The sequence below is a fragment of the Hyperoodon ampullatus genome, assembly GCF_949752795.1.
Source record: "Hyperoodon ampullatus genome assembly, chromosome: 11".
Lineage (NCBI taxonomy): Eukaryota > Metazoa > Chordata > Mammalia > Artiodactyla > Ziphiidae > Hyperoodon > Hyperoodon ampullatus.
This window is the reverse complement of record NC_136924.1, coordinates 101,583,472-101,597,799: the sequence shown is the minus strand read 5'-3', so window position 1 is coordinate 101,597,799 and position 14,328 is coordinate 101,583,472. Positions and strand designations below refer to the sequence as shown.

The 14,328-nt window shown below is 57.3% G+C and overlaps 1 protein-coding gene across 1 annotated transcript in view; it reads right to left on the bottom strand.

Moving 5' to 3' along the window:
• CACNA1C (calcium voltage-gated channel subunit alpha1 C) overlaps positions 1 to 14,328 on the bottom strand; it is a gene marked incomplete at its 3' end in the record, with an annotated part of 148,632 nt that overhangs the window by 91,255 nt on the left and 43,049 nt on the right. The window contains exons 5-6 of the mRNA XM_079714279.1: positions 13,733 to 13,823; positions 7,598 to 7,624 (exon numbers count right to left, since the gene is read on the bottom strand). Coding sequence (XP_079570405.1) covers positions 7,598 to 7,624; positions 13,733 to 13,823 — 118 coding nt within the window. The remainder of the gene's footprint in view (positions 1 to 7,597; positions 7,625 to 13,732; positions 13,824 to 14,328) is intronic.

Sequence of the window (14,328 nt, the reverse complement as noted above, 5' to 3'; positions counted from 1 at the left end):
CCCCTAGCTGCCTTGTCCGTGAAGAGGGGGAGGTGAACCTGGACCAGAGGTGCTTTGCCTTGAGGGGAGGCTGTGGAGTCCCTTGAGATTACATTCTCTGTTCAGAACAACGGGCAGACTGCCTCCACCTCTACACGCAAGTTCACGCCATACGTGGGCCCTGAAAGCTCATCCATGGGCCGCGGGACACTCGCCCCCATGGCCTCTGGTTAGGGACTTTCATCAAACCTGGCTGTGCATAGAACCACCTGGGGAAAGTTTAAAAAAAAGAGCAAAAACACACCAGGCCCCGGGCCCCAACCCAATAAAATCTGTTTGTCTGGGGTTGAGTAATTTTTAAATAACCCCCAAATACCGCTGCTGTTTGTTAAGTTTCCCCAGATGGTTCTCATGTGTAACCATGGTTGACGACCGTGAAGCCGGATGATCCCAAGGAAACGCTCACGTTTTAGAATTCAGTGGTGGACGCGTTTACAGCTTGTCCCCAGTTTCATCCTCCTGATACTGAGAGAATATGCAGATATATTTGGTAATTCCGTTGACCAAACGTTTACCAGTTTAACACCATGTGAAGAGGGAAGTACGGGGTGCCAGGGAGACTGCGGGGGCCCTGCATCGAGAGGGGATCTGATTCCAGAAAACCAAACACAACAAGAGCAGCCACACGGTCAACGTCCAGCTGGGGGATGGTAAGAAGGGTGCCGTGGCCAGCCGTCGGGCTGGAGGTGATGGAGGCAACAGCTTTACTCACGGAAGGAGGACAGTGAGGTGACATGGACTTTGGAGGCAGGGTCAGCAGGCCTTTGACACTGACCGCGAGCGCAGGGGAGAGAGAAAGGGTGGAGGGGCGTCTGGAGGAGGCCCTGTCACCAGCATGGGCGCCCTGCGGAGGGGGGCTCGGCCGGGAAACACCTTGAGGTACTTGCAGGTCGTGTCCGTAGGGACACCCACCGGGCGGCTGAGGACAGAGCCCCCGCTTTGGGACAGAAGGGGGGGTGGGGGTGGTGATGGCTGTCGTCCTGGACACCTGCACTCATATCTGCGTGAAGTCCCAGGTCCCCAGGTCCCCAGGCTCAAGACTCTGTTGTTAGGACCCTCCACACGCCCCAGATGGCCTTCTGGAGAGCTTGACTTTATTTATATTTCTACTCTGTTATTTCTGTGACCTACGGTCCGTGGAAAATCCTGCTGCCACACCTTTGCTGAAATCTGTTCTGAGATTAGAAAGCGAGGGGCACATCTAAGGCGGGCCTTGCTGCCTGGGAGCTGCAGGAGGACCTGGCTTTGGCTTGCAGGGCAGGGAGGGAAGAAAGGATTAAGGGGGTGGTGTTCTGACCTGACCTCACCCCCGTCACTGAGGGGGCGGGGACGCCACCTCCAGGGAGCACCAAACCTTGGCAGGGACGTTTGCTGCTACTTGGGGGGAGAGTCGCTACATGGAGAAGAAAGGCCTGGGGGTCAGAAGACGGTGGTTCCCAATGCACTGTGGAGGCTTCCATGCTCCAGACACACCACCGGGCGACAGCAGGGGTGGCGGAGGGGCAGGGGGGGGACAAGGCAATGGGACAGGGGCCCAGGTGGTCCCCAGCGGGGGGCAGCCTCTGGCAGTGCTGGACCACGGCGCTCAGGTGCCTGCTCTCGCCAGGGCGGGACTCTGCTTTTCTCCTGCGATCGAGCTTGGTGATATTGCAGACAAAGTTGGTAAGACTTTTTTTTTCCCCCTGAAAAATGAGTTTTCAGGACAAACTCTTATCCAATCTTAAATAGAGTCAACTACAAATTGGCACTTGCCATCTACCTCTACAAGGATTAAATCATGACCCGCTGCAGCTGCCGACCTTCGACACCCCCTGAAAGGAGCTCAGGGTGGCGATCAGGAATGAGGCCCTCTGTGCTCTGGGAAAAACTGGCAGACAGGCCTTCAGATAGTTAGGTGTTTTCAGGAGAAGATTTTATGAGCCCAATTCTTGCATCTCCTCATATCTAGAAGAGCACTAAAATCCTTCGTGGTGACGTCTGCTCCTCGAGACGAGCAGAAACCTTCTGCAAAAATATGTACTGGATTGCATGGACTCCCCCTTCAAAAAAATCACATATGTACTGACTTTCCCGCTGCCTCTTTGGAGCAGTTTCTCAGAGTTATCCGAGATGCTGTTTCCCGGGCTATACTCCTCATTTTGCCCCGAATAAGACTTAACTCACAACCCTCACATTGTGCATTTTTTTAAGTCGGCAATAGGTTACACTGTAGTTGCAAAGAATGTTTTGAATAGAGACAACCTCATTTACAAAAATCACCAATAATTGTGATTCGGAGGCCAAAGGAATCACGGTTGCTTTCTTCCACATTTTGGAGGAACCGACTCCAACTATGTCTCAAACCCAGAACTTGACTGCGCTCTTCCCCGAGCTTGGGGCCGGTCGATGTGGGTGCCACATGCCTGGGCCTGTCCCGGGGTCTGGAGCTGCTCTGCTGGAAGCCCTGCAGCTGCGGCTGTGACAGACGGGGCGGCACCCGTGGAATCGTGCGCTCCCCGAGACAGCCACTCAGGAGAGTCACGTGGGTTCGGGCCGGGGCGGGGGTGGAGTAATTACCATCCAGAGAAAGTATTTAAAGATAATTACACACCTCCCACCCTTCAAAATATAGCTTTGCTTGACAACTGGTTTCCTGGCAACGCTTCCTACTGTACAATAAATGCAATGGTTTATTAGAATGTGTAAGTGCATTTGTGTGTTTACATATGCACGGAGGATATAGAAGTTAAGTGATAAAACAGGGAGGAGGAATTTGCCTGCTATTCACGTTCCCTTCACTCTCACTGGGAAAGTTGTTCCCTCTAGAAGTGGAACTTCCCGGACACAGACCTGGAGGAGACGGCGGGCACGGACATGTCTCTTGCACGTCTTCAAACCCGCGCGTCGCTGCGTTCCCACCGGACAGCTCTGCTCGCTCGCCTGGACCCGCCTGACCCCTTCCCAGCACCGGCCCGAGTCCTACCTTTCCATCGACACAGCTGTCTCCCCACCAATCCTACCCTTCTGGGTCCCCCCCCGTTTGCTTTAGGGCTCAGCGGGGGCCCCAGCTTCCCGGTGGTGCACTTTTCTAGACGTCCCAGCTGCCAAGTTCCAGTCACACTTACTGTCCTTGTTGCTCACTTAGCTACACATTCAAGAAACATTTATTGAAACATCTTCCCCGAGCCAAGTACTAGATATTCAGCTTAACACGCAGACGGGAAACTCGGGTCGGTGATATGGACCCCGAGGGTGCTGCGCGCCAGGCGGGCTTAGTAGAGGTGCCCCAGGGGCACGTAGAAGGGCATCCCAGCCCACTGTGGGGTGCCAGCCAGCCTCCCCAGAGGACGCGATGCTCCGTTTCCTGTAGGTCAGTATCTTTACTGTGTGACTCCAGCTTCTCCACTGAGATCGCAGGGTCCTGAGGGGAAGGGGCTGCATCCTGTCCTTTGTGATGGGCTCACACAGCCCACCACTGTGGTCTTACACAGTAGGACCACTGGGCCGGCAGGCAGGTAGGGCAGCAGAGACAAACTTTACACACACTGACTCACTCTGCATTGTGGACGAGGCTTAGGACCCCGCGGATGGGGTTGGGGTGAGGAGGAGGCCGTGCTCCTGAAGGAGTTTGCTTGGCACAGAACTTTGGACAAGCATCTATAACAGGAGACAGCACCCAAATGGTGGACACTTGGGGCTCTTTCCAGTGGCCAGAGCTGAGAACAAGCAACCTAGAAAATCCTTAACATTTAACTATTTTACACAAAAGTAACCAAAAAATGGGTAATTAGTGACTGGGGCAAATTTGGGCATGTGCCTTATTGCTTATGGGATGGCAGAGGTAAAGGGACCTCGGAGGCACATTTCTCTGAAGACGGGCAAGACAGGGCTCCCAACCTCAGACCCCCGAGGGGTTCACTTCAGACCGTTGTGACGTCCAAATCCAAGCCCCAACATGTTAGCTGACTAATCCCTTCAAGCTGCAGAAGGCGTTCAGAATCGTTTGTTCCGTAACTGTTTAAGTCCTATTCTGAGCCCCAAATGTTGCAAAGTTCCTTATTCCTCAAAGTAGAGACTTGGCTTACCAAGGGAATTCCCTAATATTGTCCTAATATTATAAGTCCATTAATTTGCCAAAATTTCCCTAAAACCTCTGCTCTAATATTTCCTTTAAAGACACTGTGACTTTGTATCACTGTCTTGCAAATGGAATGGGCCAGTTTGAGGCTCAAATTCTATTATTTGTCATTGTTAAGCTGAGAAAATGATCGAGAATACTGTGTGTGCGTGTGTTTAACTCAAATTTTAGATTCTTTTCTGGGGTAAAACAGGCTCTTCACTGTTTACGAGGTTACTTCTGAGTTGCAGAAATTCTCTTTCCGTTTCCCCCGTGTTACTGCGTTTTTCTCCTGCGCCTCCTATACCCGTGTCAGCTGCCACAATCAGACAGACAGAAGGGGTGAGAACGCTGTTCCTGCGTCTGCAGCAGACAGAGGTTTCTCAAGGTCGACCTTGGTGATTTCGATGGTGTTTTCAATCCACTGCCAGCCTTTGATATTCCCTAAACAGACACCACCACTGGACTGCAGGGTGTAGATGAGGCAGCTGCCATCTGACCTGTGGGGTCACACTGTCCAGTGTGGTAGCCATTGGCCACCTGTGGCTACTGCACACATGAAACATGGCCAGTCCAAACTGGGCATGCAGTGAGTGTAAATGACACACTGGATTTCAAAGAAAAATTAATATAAAATATGTCATTCATTTTTGTATTAATTACATATTGAAATGTTTTTGATGCATTGGCTTAAATATATTAAGATGAATTTCACCTGTTCCTTTTCACTTTTTTTTTTTTTTTTTTTTGCGGGACGCAGGCCTCTCACTGTTGCGGCCTCTCCTGTTGCGGAGCACAGGCTCCGGACACGCAGGCCCAGAGGCCGTGGCTCATGGGCCCAGCCACTGCGCAGCATGTGGGATCTTCCCGGACCGGGGCACGAACCCGTGTCCCCTGCATCGGCAGGCGGACTCTCAACCACTGCGCCACCAGGGAAGCCCCTTTCCACTTTTTTAACATGGCTACTAGAAAGTTTTACAAAGGGTGTAAGTGTCTGGCATTGTGTTTCTAAGTCAACAGCTGTGCCCTGGAGCATCCCCGACCCCTCGCTGCAGCCCCTAGACACACAGCTGGGCAGAAATAGCTTCGGATCCCTGGGCAGGACTTCATCACATGGTGCAGAGCCCGGGTCCTGGGCGTGGGTCCTGATGTGGCCAAGCGTGAGCCACGTGGCCCCGGGCCTCTTTCAGCTTCAGTATCCTCCTCTGAAAATGGGTTTACTGATGGGGCCAACTGACTAGTAATAAGCCTTTTGGGAATGAATATAGAATCTTCTCTGTGTATTTCTGTTGTATCTTGAGTAGTAGCTGCAGGGGGAGGAGCCCTTCCCAGAGGGGGATCTGATACCCGCAGGTTGAGCCACGTCTCAAAACCGAGCAGAGTCCAGGGGTCCAGGTAGACCCCTGTGCCCCCTCTTTTTCGAGAGCACAGCTTACACCCTAGAGCACTGGATACAGAACGCCCCCTGTCTCCTGGGTCATCTCATGCTGGAGCGAGTCCAGGCAAGTCTGTGATTTCTCTTCCACCCCCCAGGGCACGTTTGTTCATTCATTCACTCACGCATTCATTTGTTCATTTACGAGTCACCCATTTTCATGTAATGAGAATGATGTTTCGGAAATACTTTCAAATGTATTTTTATACCCCTTTACTCTCTCCCTGCATGGGGGCTTTGGAACTGCCAGAAGCACAAAGTGCTTTCTCAGCTTTGGCTGTAAAACAGAACTTTCATTTCAGTCTGCGGCAAGCCTAATGTCATTTGGGGGCAGGACAATCCATTCGTCCCTTCACTTAGTATTTATTAAGTCCCCACTAAGGGCCAGCCGCTTCTCCAGATGCTGGAGAGAAAGCAGTAAGGTCCGAGCGTTATGGAGACAAAGGATTTTCTACATTTCTTGAGCTCTCTCTCCTGTAACAAGAGCTGGACCTGGGAGACTTGACCCTAGGTTTTTGATGTGAAGGAGGTCTTGGCTTCAGAGGAAGTGGAAGGGGAGAAAGCCTGCATTTTCCAGCCCCAGTGGAACACGGGAGCAGAAGGTGACAGCAGGAGAGGAGCGGGTCCCACACCAGCATCCTCATTTGATTCTCTGGCCGAGCGCCAAGCTCTAGAAACAGCCAGATAGTCACGGGGAGGCCAGGACATCAGGGCTGAAGGTGCCTCTCCTGGGTGTCGCACAGGGTCTGCGGGGCCCTGGGGGACGCCAGCCTTCGGCCTAGAGCTCTACCCAGGCAGGCACAGAGCGGGACAGGCAGCCGGCGCGTAGGTGAGCATCCAGTTCCCGCAGCCTGTCCACGGACGGCCTGGAGGTGTCCATGGGCTCACAGAGCCTGGGGACCAGAGACCAGAGGCAACGATTTCAAGACCAGAGGCAAACATGGGGCCCACGGACGCCGTGGGTGGAGGCCCAACCAGACGGACTCGTGGCCCCTCGGCAGGCCCGGTTCTAGAGGAACAAGCAGGGGTCTCGGGGTGGGGACACCAGGACCGGTCCTCACTGAGGCCTGGGTACGTGTGGGGTCTTGAAGTCCCGGCCCTGCTTCTCCAACCTGGAGAGGAGCTGGGCAGAGGACAGAAGAGAACTGAACATTTAGCTTAAGGGACAGTTTAAAATGCAGTCTTGGGCTACATTGTTCGGCTGGACTAAAACTTAATGTAGCTCCTGCTACACAGGTGAGGCTGGGGAAGCAGCATTAGATCAATAATGAAACTTAAACACAATAGTTTTTGGCTCGTACAGGCTTTGTGGGAGTGAATTCCCATCCCTACTCACATATCCGTCCATCCAGTGCACACGGTGGACAGCCTGCTACCCACGGCCCGCAAATAGCGCCCCGGAGGCTTGCGGAGCCTATCGCAGACACGGGAGCCCGCGTGGGGAGGGCGGTGACAGAGGTCTGAGCAAAGCGCTGGGGGGAGGGGGGAGAGTCTGCAGAAGGTGTGGAGATGCGGTACCAGCGAGGTTCTGAACAGGAGCCCGAGCTCTACGGGGGAGGCTCGGGGAGACGGCGATTCGGGTGGAAGGAGGGCTCCACGCAAAAGCCTGGACGTGCGAGAGGACGGGGGACGCTCAGGAACCGCGGGATGTGCAGGCGGCGAGGCTGGAGGGGCAGACAGGGCGAGGGCGGGGCACCGAGGAAGGTCCTGCAGCAGCACCGTCGGAACCCGCGTGCCTGCACCTTCCATAAACATGGCCGAGAACAGCAGCAAGTGGCCACGTGGCACTTATTTCAACCGGACTTCATCTTATAAGGGAGGGGGACACAGCATCTCACAACCTCCTAGGGCCAGTGCCACCAAAATCACTAACTCGCCAAACCCCGAGCCCGGAGCCACTCGCCTGATCGGATCCACGAGCCTCTTCCTGAGAGTCATGCAGAAGGAAAGCAGACCCTCCGCAGATCCTCCCTCAGCCCCCCGCCGGGGGTGTCCCCAGCCCAGCAGGAAAGGAGCATCTCACTCACCTGAACTTCGACTTGGAGATCCTGTGGCTGAAAGGGAAAGAGGAGACATTACCAAACGACACACACGTTTCCCTCTTTTCTCAGACGTCCCCGGGTGACCATACAGGCCCTGGACAGAGCAGCTTCGGAGAGACGGCCCTGAGGTCAGCACGTCCTGGCGTCTGTGTGTTTGAAGGGGAGACCGAGGGCTGGCCCAGCCCACAAACCTACGAATCTAGCATCTTCTAAGTGGAGACGTGGCCCCCGGAGAGGGTGCTGTGTTCTCAGACCGTCAGCTGGGGTCAGGCAGCGGGTTGGGGCCATGCCCTGAGAACAGTCGTGGAGGACAGGAGCCCCTCCTGCAGATGCGGCCCTCGGACACTGCAGGCGGGAACAGGCTGGCAGAGGCCCAGCACTGCCTGAACAGGAGCCCGGCCCCATCACCACCTGGCCTGAGTGTGGAGCCTGGGCCCAAGGAAACAGCCCAGGGCTGAGCACAAACCCCGGATGCTGGCAGTGGTGTGCAGCCCTAAAGACCTGGGGACTTGTGGACAGAAGCTCCGGTGGGTGAGCTGGTGGCTGATTCGAGGGGCATCTCGGGGGAAGGGGGGGTACTGAAAGGTGGAAACTTCCAGGAGGCCCTGCGGCCCGTGGGAGGCTGGATGGAGCCGGGCTCGGGGCAGAGATCATGCAGGCACTTGAGATGGCCCTGCGGAAGGCCACGTGTCGGGAGGGCCCTGGTGTCTGGGGAGTGAGCGCTGGCAGGGCCGCGGGTGGGAGACCGTGCTCGGATGGGCAGCCAGGTGCGGAGCGCCGGTCAGAGATGAAGAGGGGACAAAATCTGCCTGTCCCAGCTCAGCACAGAGTGAGCTCTGCTGCGAAGCAAGAAGACAGCCCCTCTTGCTATTTATTATTAAAAAGAAATAAACCAGAAGATGTGACAGGTGGCAGAGCCATCGTGCGTGAGATAATTATGTCTCTGGGGCACTGAGAACCAGAGCCAAGAGCCTTTACTGCTCCGAACCGCCAGCTGATAACCTTTCCCACCCAAAGACGCTGGCGAGGGCTGCAGGGATTTGATCACGTTACACGGCACGTGGGCGGAGGCCGGGGCCACGGGTGTCATCTTACTCAGGGCCACAGTTTAATGGAAAAACGAATGTCTTCCAGCTGCGCTTGGATGGTGGGGATCTGGGGGCTCCCTCCTCTAGCCCAGCCAGGCTTGCTGGACAGCTGACCCCTCGCTGAGGGACATGAGCTAGCATGGGCGGTCATCAGCCTGGCAGCTCTGCCACAGGGCCTGGCCTGGCCCCGCCTTCTCTCGGAGATTTCCAGAGGCCTCTCGGGGGCCCTTCAGCGCAGACCACACGCCCTCCCTGTAAGTCTCCCTCTCAGTCCGGTGGGTCGTCAGTAAAAGTGGTTTCTTAAGAAGTCCCGTGTGGGGCACTGAGCTCTGAGTGTCCACGTCTCCCAGACAGCGACTCTGGGATGCGGCGCAGGAGGACCAGGGCTCCTGTTGGGGATGACGTCCTGGGTAAGTGTGGTCACTGGCTGTGGCTCCTTCCTGGGTGTTCTGGAACGTTCTGAGGCGGAGGAAATGGAGTGGGACTTTCTCTCCCCCGTGGTTACGTGTCCTGATGTGCGAGCCTGGACGCCGCACTGAAGCCTGATTGCTGTTGCTGCTCTCAGGTTGTGAGCATCATTCCAGGCTCGCCGGGTCCAAAGCACTCACCCCTGCCAAGCTCTGTATTACTGGAGCACCCCAGGTAAGAAGGGAGGTCCTCGGGGGGCACGTGTCTGGAGACAAAGGAAAGCCCAGGTATGGGAGAGCGGAGGGCCTCACACTCCCCATGTAGGAGGGGTCAGTGCACTTCGTGGGACCAGAGGCACCCGGTCTCCGCAGCCTTCGTGTCCTGGGAGGTGACCACCAGCTCGGGGTTTGGAGAGCTGGTCACGCCGCCGGTGGGCAGGGGAGCCGGGAGCCTGCGGGTGCCGTGTCTGCCGCCCCAGCCCTGCGTTCCGGCCGGGTGCCCGGTGCTGCCCCCTGGACCCCAGCGAGTCCACACACACCGGGGGGCCCGGCTGCTCCAGACCCCGCTGGGGACCAGCCTGCTCAGGAGGCGTGCAGGCTGCCCTCAGTTACTGCTCTACAAGGTAGGATTTCCTCCCCGTGTTTTCCGTGGATTCTTGAAGAGCAGCAGGTGCAGAAGGTGGGTAACTCGCAGGTAAGGCCACGAGCGCAGCCCTGCTGGGTGGACCTGACGCTTGTCCAGCCCAGCTGCCTCTTTCCCTCAGGCCTCCACAACCAACCTCCCGGGAAACCGTGGTTGTCTTTGCTGATGTGAAGGTTTAACACGGGAGACACGCCTGGAACTCCCTCTGCTTCACTCAGTTACTCAGTTTGCATTTGTCATTATTGGACAAATATTTGAACTTCTTGGGAGCTACTTGTATGTTTAGCCTTTCTGCGTCTTAACCCACATGTTTGCTCCCTGCTGTGTGATGCAGCGATTCCCCGAATCCTCCCGATTCGCCCTAACGTAGGTCAGATGGCGCTGCAGCACCATCTAGGCTGACGCACGTCTGAGGCGATGTCCTCGACTCCACGCACGGCTGGTGCGGCCAGAGGAGCCGGACCCTGGACCCCCGTCACAGTCCACCTCTTGGGGACCCACTAGCTTGAATCTCCTGTGCTATCCGGGGACCCCTAGCTCACTTCTGTGACGAGATGCACGTCCATTGGTATCATCGACCCTCTGTGTCGGATCCTGTTTCTGACTCTACCTTCTTTATAGAACTGTGCGCTTTGAGACTAAAGGGACCTCGCACACACCAGCTGGATTGGGGTCTGCCATTTTACAAGGTGCAGGCTGCCTCACTCACGGGGCCTCTTCTGCAGAAGCGACAGGCACAGAAGAGGTGCAGGGGGTCCCCGCAGGCGGTTCCCAGGCCCCTCTAGGAGCCAAGAACACAGGAGCCAACGGGCAGCCACCCTGCACGTCCCAGGGGGCAAGCCTGAGGTTGCCGCCCGGGCCCAGATCTGGGACTCCTGGTCCACGGCTCTCTTCCCTCCACGGTCCGTCCCAGAGTACCGGGCACTTCTTTCTGTGGAAGCCCGTGTCTCCCTCTCTGACGCCAGCTGTGCCCTAGTCTCAGGCAACGCTGTCCCGTAAGTGCTGGTCTCCTTCATGGGCTTCTCGTTTTGAAGACGGTCCTGCCTCCGCTCTGAGGAAAGGCAAGGCCCAGCAGCTCCGGGGCCACTGCCATTTCCCCGTCCACGGCCTCACGTCTGGAGGGAGGGTCCCCTGCGGCCCGCTCCCGCCCCGCCTGCCCCGAGCCTCCAGCTCCTGCAATTAGGACACACAGAGAATGCATCCCTTTTCCATCTCCGCACGTGACCCTGGCCTGAGCCGCATCAGCATCACCCCCGGAGCTGCTACGGCAGCCGCTTCGCTCGAGTGCCCGCCGCTCAGAGCCTCTCGCTCCTGCACAGACTCTTCCTGATGTCCGAGGATCCTCAAGGATGGAAAGCTCACCAAACCAACCAGCTACGTTCCGTGATTTCTCCTGGTCTTGTGACAAAGCCCAAGGCCATCAAGGGTCTACCCGGCCCTGCTCCGGCTCCAGCCCCGCCCCTTCCCACTCAGGCCTGCCCTGGACGCGGCTGCCTTCTCTCCCTCACCCCCCCAGCGGCCTCGGAACCCACTGTTGCCTCTGATGGGAAGATCCCTCCTTCTTCCGCCCCCTCCAGTTCTCAGCTCAAACTATCCTTCTCCAAAGAAGCCTTCCCTAACCTGCCAGTCTAACGCGTCTCTGCGTCACTGACCCTGCATTACAGTCCCTCCGCCTTCTGAACGCTTTTCCCCACGTACAGGGATGGCTCAGTGTCACTTTCACACCAGATTGTGAGCTCCAGGGAGATGGTGTCACCTTGCTCTCGGGCTCTGTGTCACCCTGGTCCAGCACCGAGCAGGCCTGCTGCCTGATGAGGGTGTGACGGGCTTGACGTTCCTGTCCCGGTGGCCTCCGGGCTTGTGCTTGTCTGTTCTCCTGGCACCTTTTCATCTGTGCCTCCTTCTCTTCCTTCTGCGTGTCGGTTTCCCAGCCTTCAGCCCTGGCCTTCTGCGCCCGTGGACGACCCCGGCGTCACGTGACCGCACCCATCGCTTCTACGCTGGTGTGTCCAGCACGTGGTCCAGAGCGGAGCCCCGGCCTCCACACCCTGCAGCCCCGCTGGTGACTTCAGCCTGCATCGCTTCTGTCTTCAGACTTGAAGGACAGTTCCTCCTCCTCACCACCTCCCCTGCCCGGCTGCCCCCTCCCCAGCAAAACATCGCTTTGCGGGTCCTGTCTGTCTGCCCTCCCCTCTCGGAACCATCTTCAGCCAGGCCTCATCCCGCTGCATGGGCCGTTCGCTCTCCGCTTCAGAAACGCTAGCCTCTCCCTGGTTGTCACAGCCTGAGCCTCAGCCCCCGCCCGTTCACGCTGCTTCCCCACCAGGAACGCTGGCGGTCTTCTCCCATCGTTGTCCGGGGCGGGGCCGGGAAAGATGGTAGCTTGTTAAGGACATACTGCCATCCCGGCACTGCGACAAGCACTTTGTCCGCACAGAGTAGGTGCATAAATTCGGATATTCGTGGAGTGCGGCCCATTTCCACCGAGCCCTGGACGCCTGCAGAGCACGTCCACCAGATGCCCCCTCCCTCTGTGGGAACAGGCTCGTCCTTCCAACAGGGCCTCGAGCTCCGAAGACACACTCTCCAGTGACGGAGCGCCAGCGCCGCGGCCTCTCCGGGTCTGTCACGTGGGCCCAGAGCCAGAGGGCGGGGTCCTCGTCACCGTCCCTGCGACCCTTTGGGGACCTGCCATCCACCTTCGCTAGCGTGGCCGCCCGGGGCCAACGTCCAGGATCCCGAGCGTTTGTGTGTATGGTTCCAATAGGAGGGAAGAGGGAAGGGCTCAGCCCGCTGCTTCAGGACGTAACTAGCCTGTATTTCAGCAACATTTTGACAATAATTGCTTCCCAACAATGCTGGGAATCAGCAGTGCAGACTCCCCGGTGCCACCGTCAGGGTGAGGGATAGTGAGGCCCACATGCCCTGGAAGCAGCCTGCTCCCGCCCACCCCCCTCCCGCTCGGAGGCTGGCCCGGCTCAGGTTAGATGTACCCAAACCTTCTCAAAAGGCCCAGATACGGAGGCATTTCGGCGGGGAGAGGTGAGCTAGGAGCCATTCCACCGACGGAGCGACTCAGACGCCCAGCCACCTCGGGGCTGGTCCTCCTCCAAGCCCTCTGTCCGCCATCCCTTTGGGTTTCTGGGGTGAGTCTTACATCTCCCAGGCGCCAGGACAAGCAGCTCCCACTTCCTGCCGTGGAGTCTGGAAGCTGCAGGAGGCCTCACACTCAAGGTCAGCCTGACCCCTAAAGGAACATGGCTTCAGTCTGTGGACTCTGCTTTTTGACACACTGGGAATGAAACCAGCAGTTTGCTCATTTTTAGCAGTTAAACCATTTTCCCTTCATTTCTTGGTCGGGGAACATCTCCCAGGGACCGCTGTTGTCCGTTTTTAAGATGGAGCTAAGACGGATGGATGCTGGTGATAACCCACGTGGGCTGTCCCTCCGCACACCTGGCCCAGTCCTGGGCCCCAGTCAGCTCAGGAAGCCGGGGGCTGGGGCTTGTGCTGGGGAGGGTCGCTGGGCCGGCACAGGTGCACCTTGATTAGCTGAGTCTGCGCTTCAGACACCTGTGTTCCCTTCACTGCGTGGACAACTGAGCTGCAGGTAAGACCCACGTCTCCCAGTGTATTTTCTTGCCTGTCTGCTTTTCTTCCAGCTCACATTTATCAGGACCCAGAGAACCTAACAAAGCTGCTCTGATGAAAGGGGGTGAGGGGCTGGGAAGAAACAGACTTCAAAGCCCCCCAACACCACACACACAGACACACACACACACACACACACACACACACACACACACACACACACACTTCTCTGATGGGATGGAAAGGGGCTCAAAATCCAAAAGTCAGACCCCTGCCCGGGAAGCGCAGGATTGCAGAGCAGCTCCCAGCCAGGGCCACACTGCCCCCAGGGCTCCCCTCTCCACCCAGGACTCGGGTTCCCCGCCCGCTCCCGCCCCCCGCGCCTACTCACGCCAGCCTGGCCCCGCAGCTCTCTCCCTCGATGTCGCCTCCAGCCACGTTTTCCGTGTTGACAGACTCGGTCTCACTGGTGGGCATGCTCACTGCAGGGTCGGGTCGAAGGGATGCAGAGCGAGGCGTGGAGGGAAGAGGGGAGAGAAGGGTTAGTCTGCAGCCCCCCAGCCGGGAGGGGAGGCCCTGGCAGCGCCCGGCCGGGTCCCACATCCTCGACTGACATGCCCGCTGCTCATCTAGGGTGACCCTTGCCACCCAGGACACTCTAAGTGGGACAGTGGGAGGAGACGCCTGGGAACACTGACCCGAGTCCCTCCTCTACCCTCGACCCCCTGCCCTCGGCCAAGCCGCGCGTGCTTTTCCCCTTTGCGTCTGCTCCTCGGAGTAAAAAGAGCTTTCATGACGGTATTTTATTTTTCTTATTTCTTTCCAACCCCCTCCCCATTCTAAGGGGTTTTATCCCCACACTTAGGGCCCAGCCTGTCTGTGGAAAGGGCTTCTCTAGGGGGTGAGCCACTTGATGGATTTGGAGGAGGGTCTGTCCCTTGTCCTGAGTCCTGCATGCTGGGTCCTGAGGCGATTCCGTCTAGGACA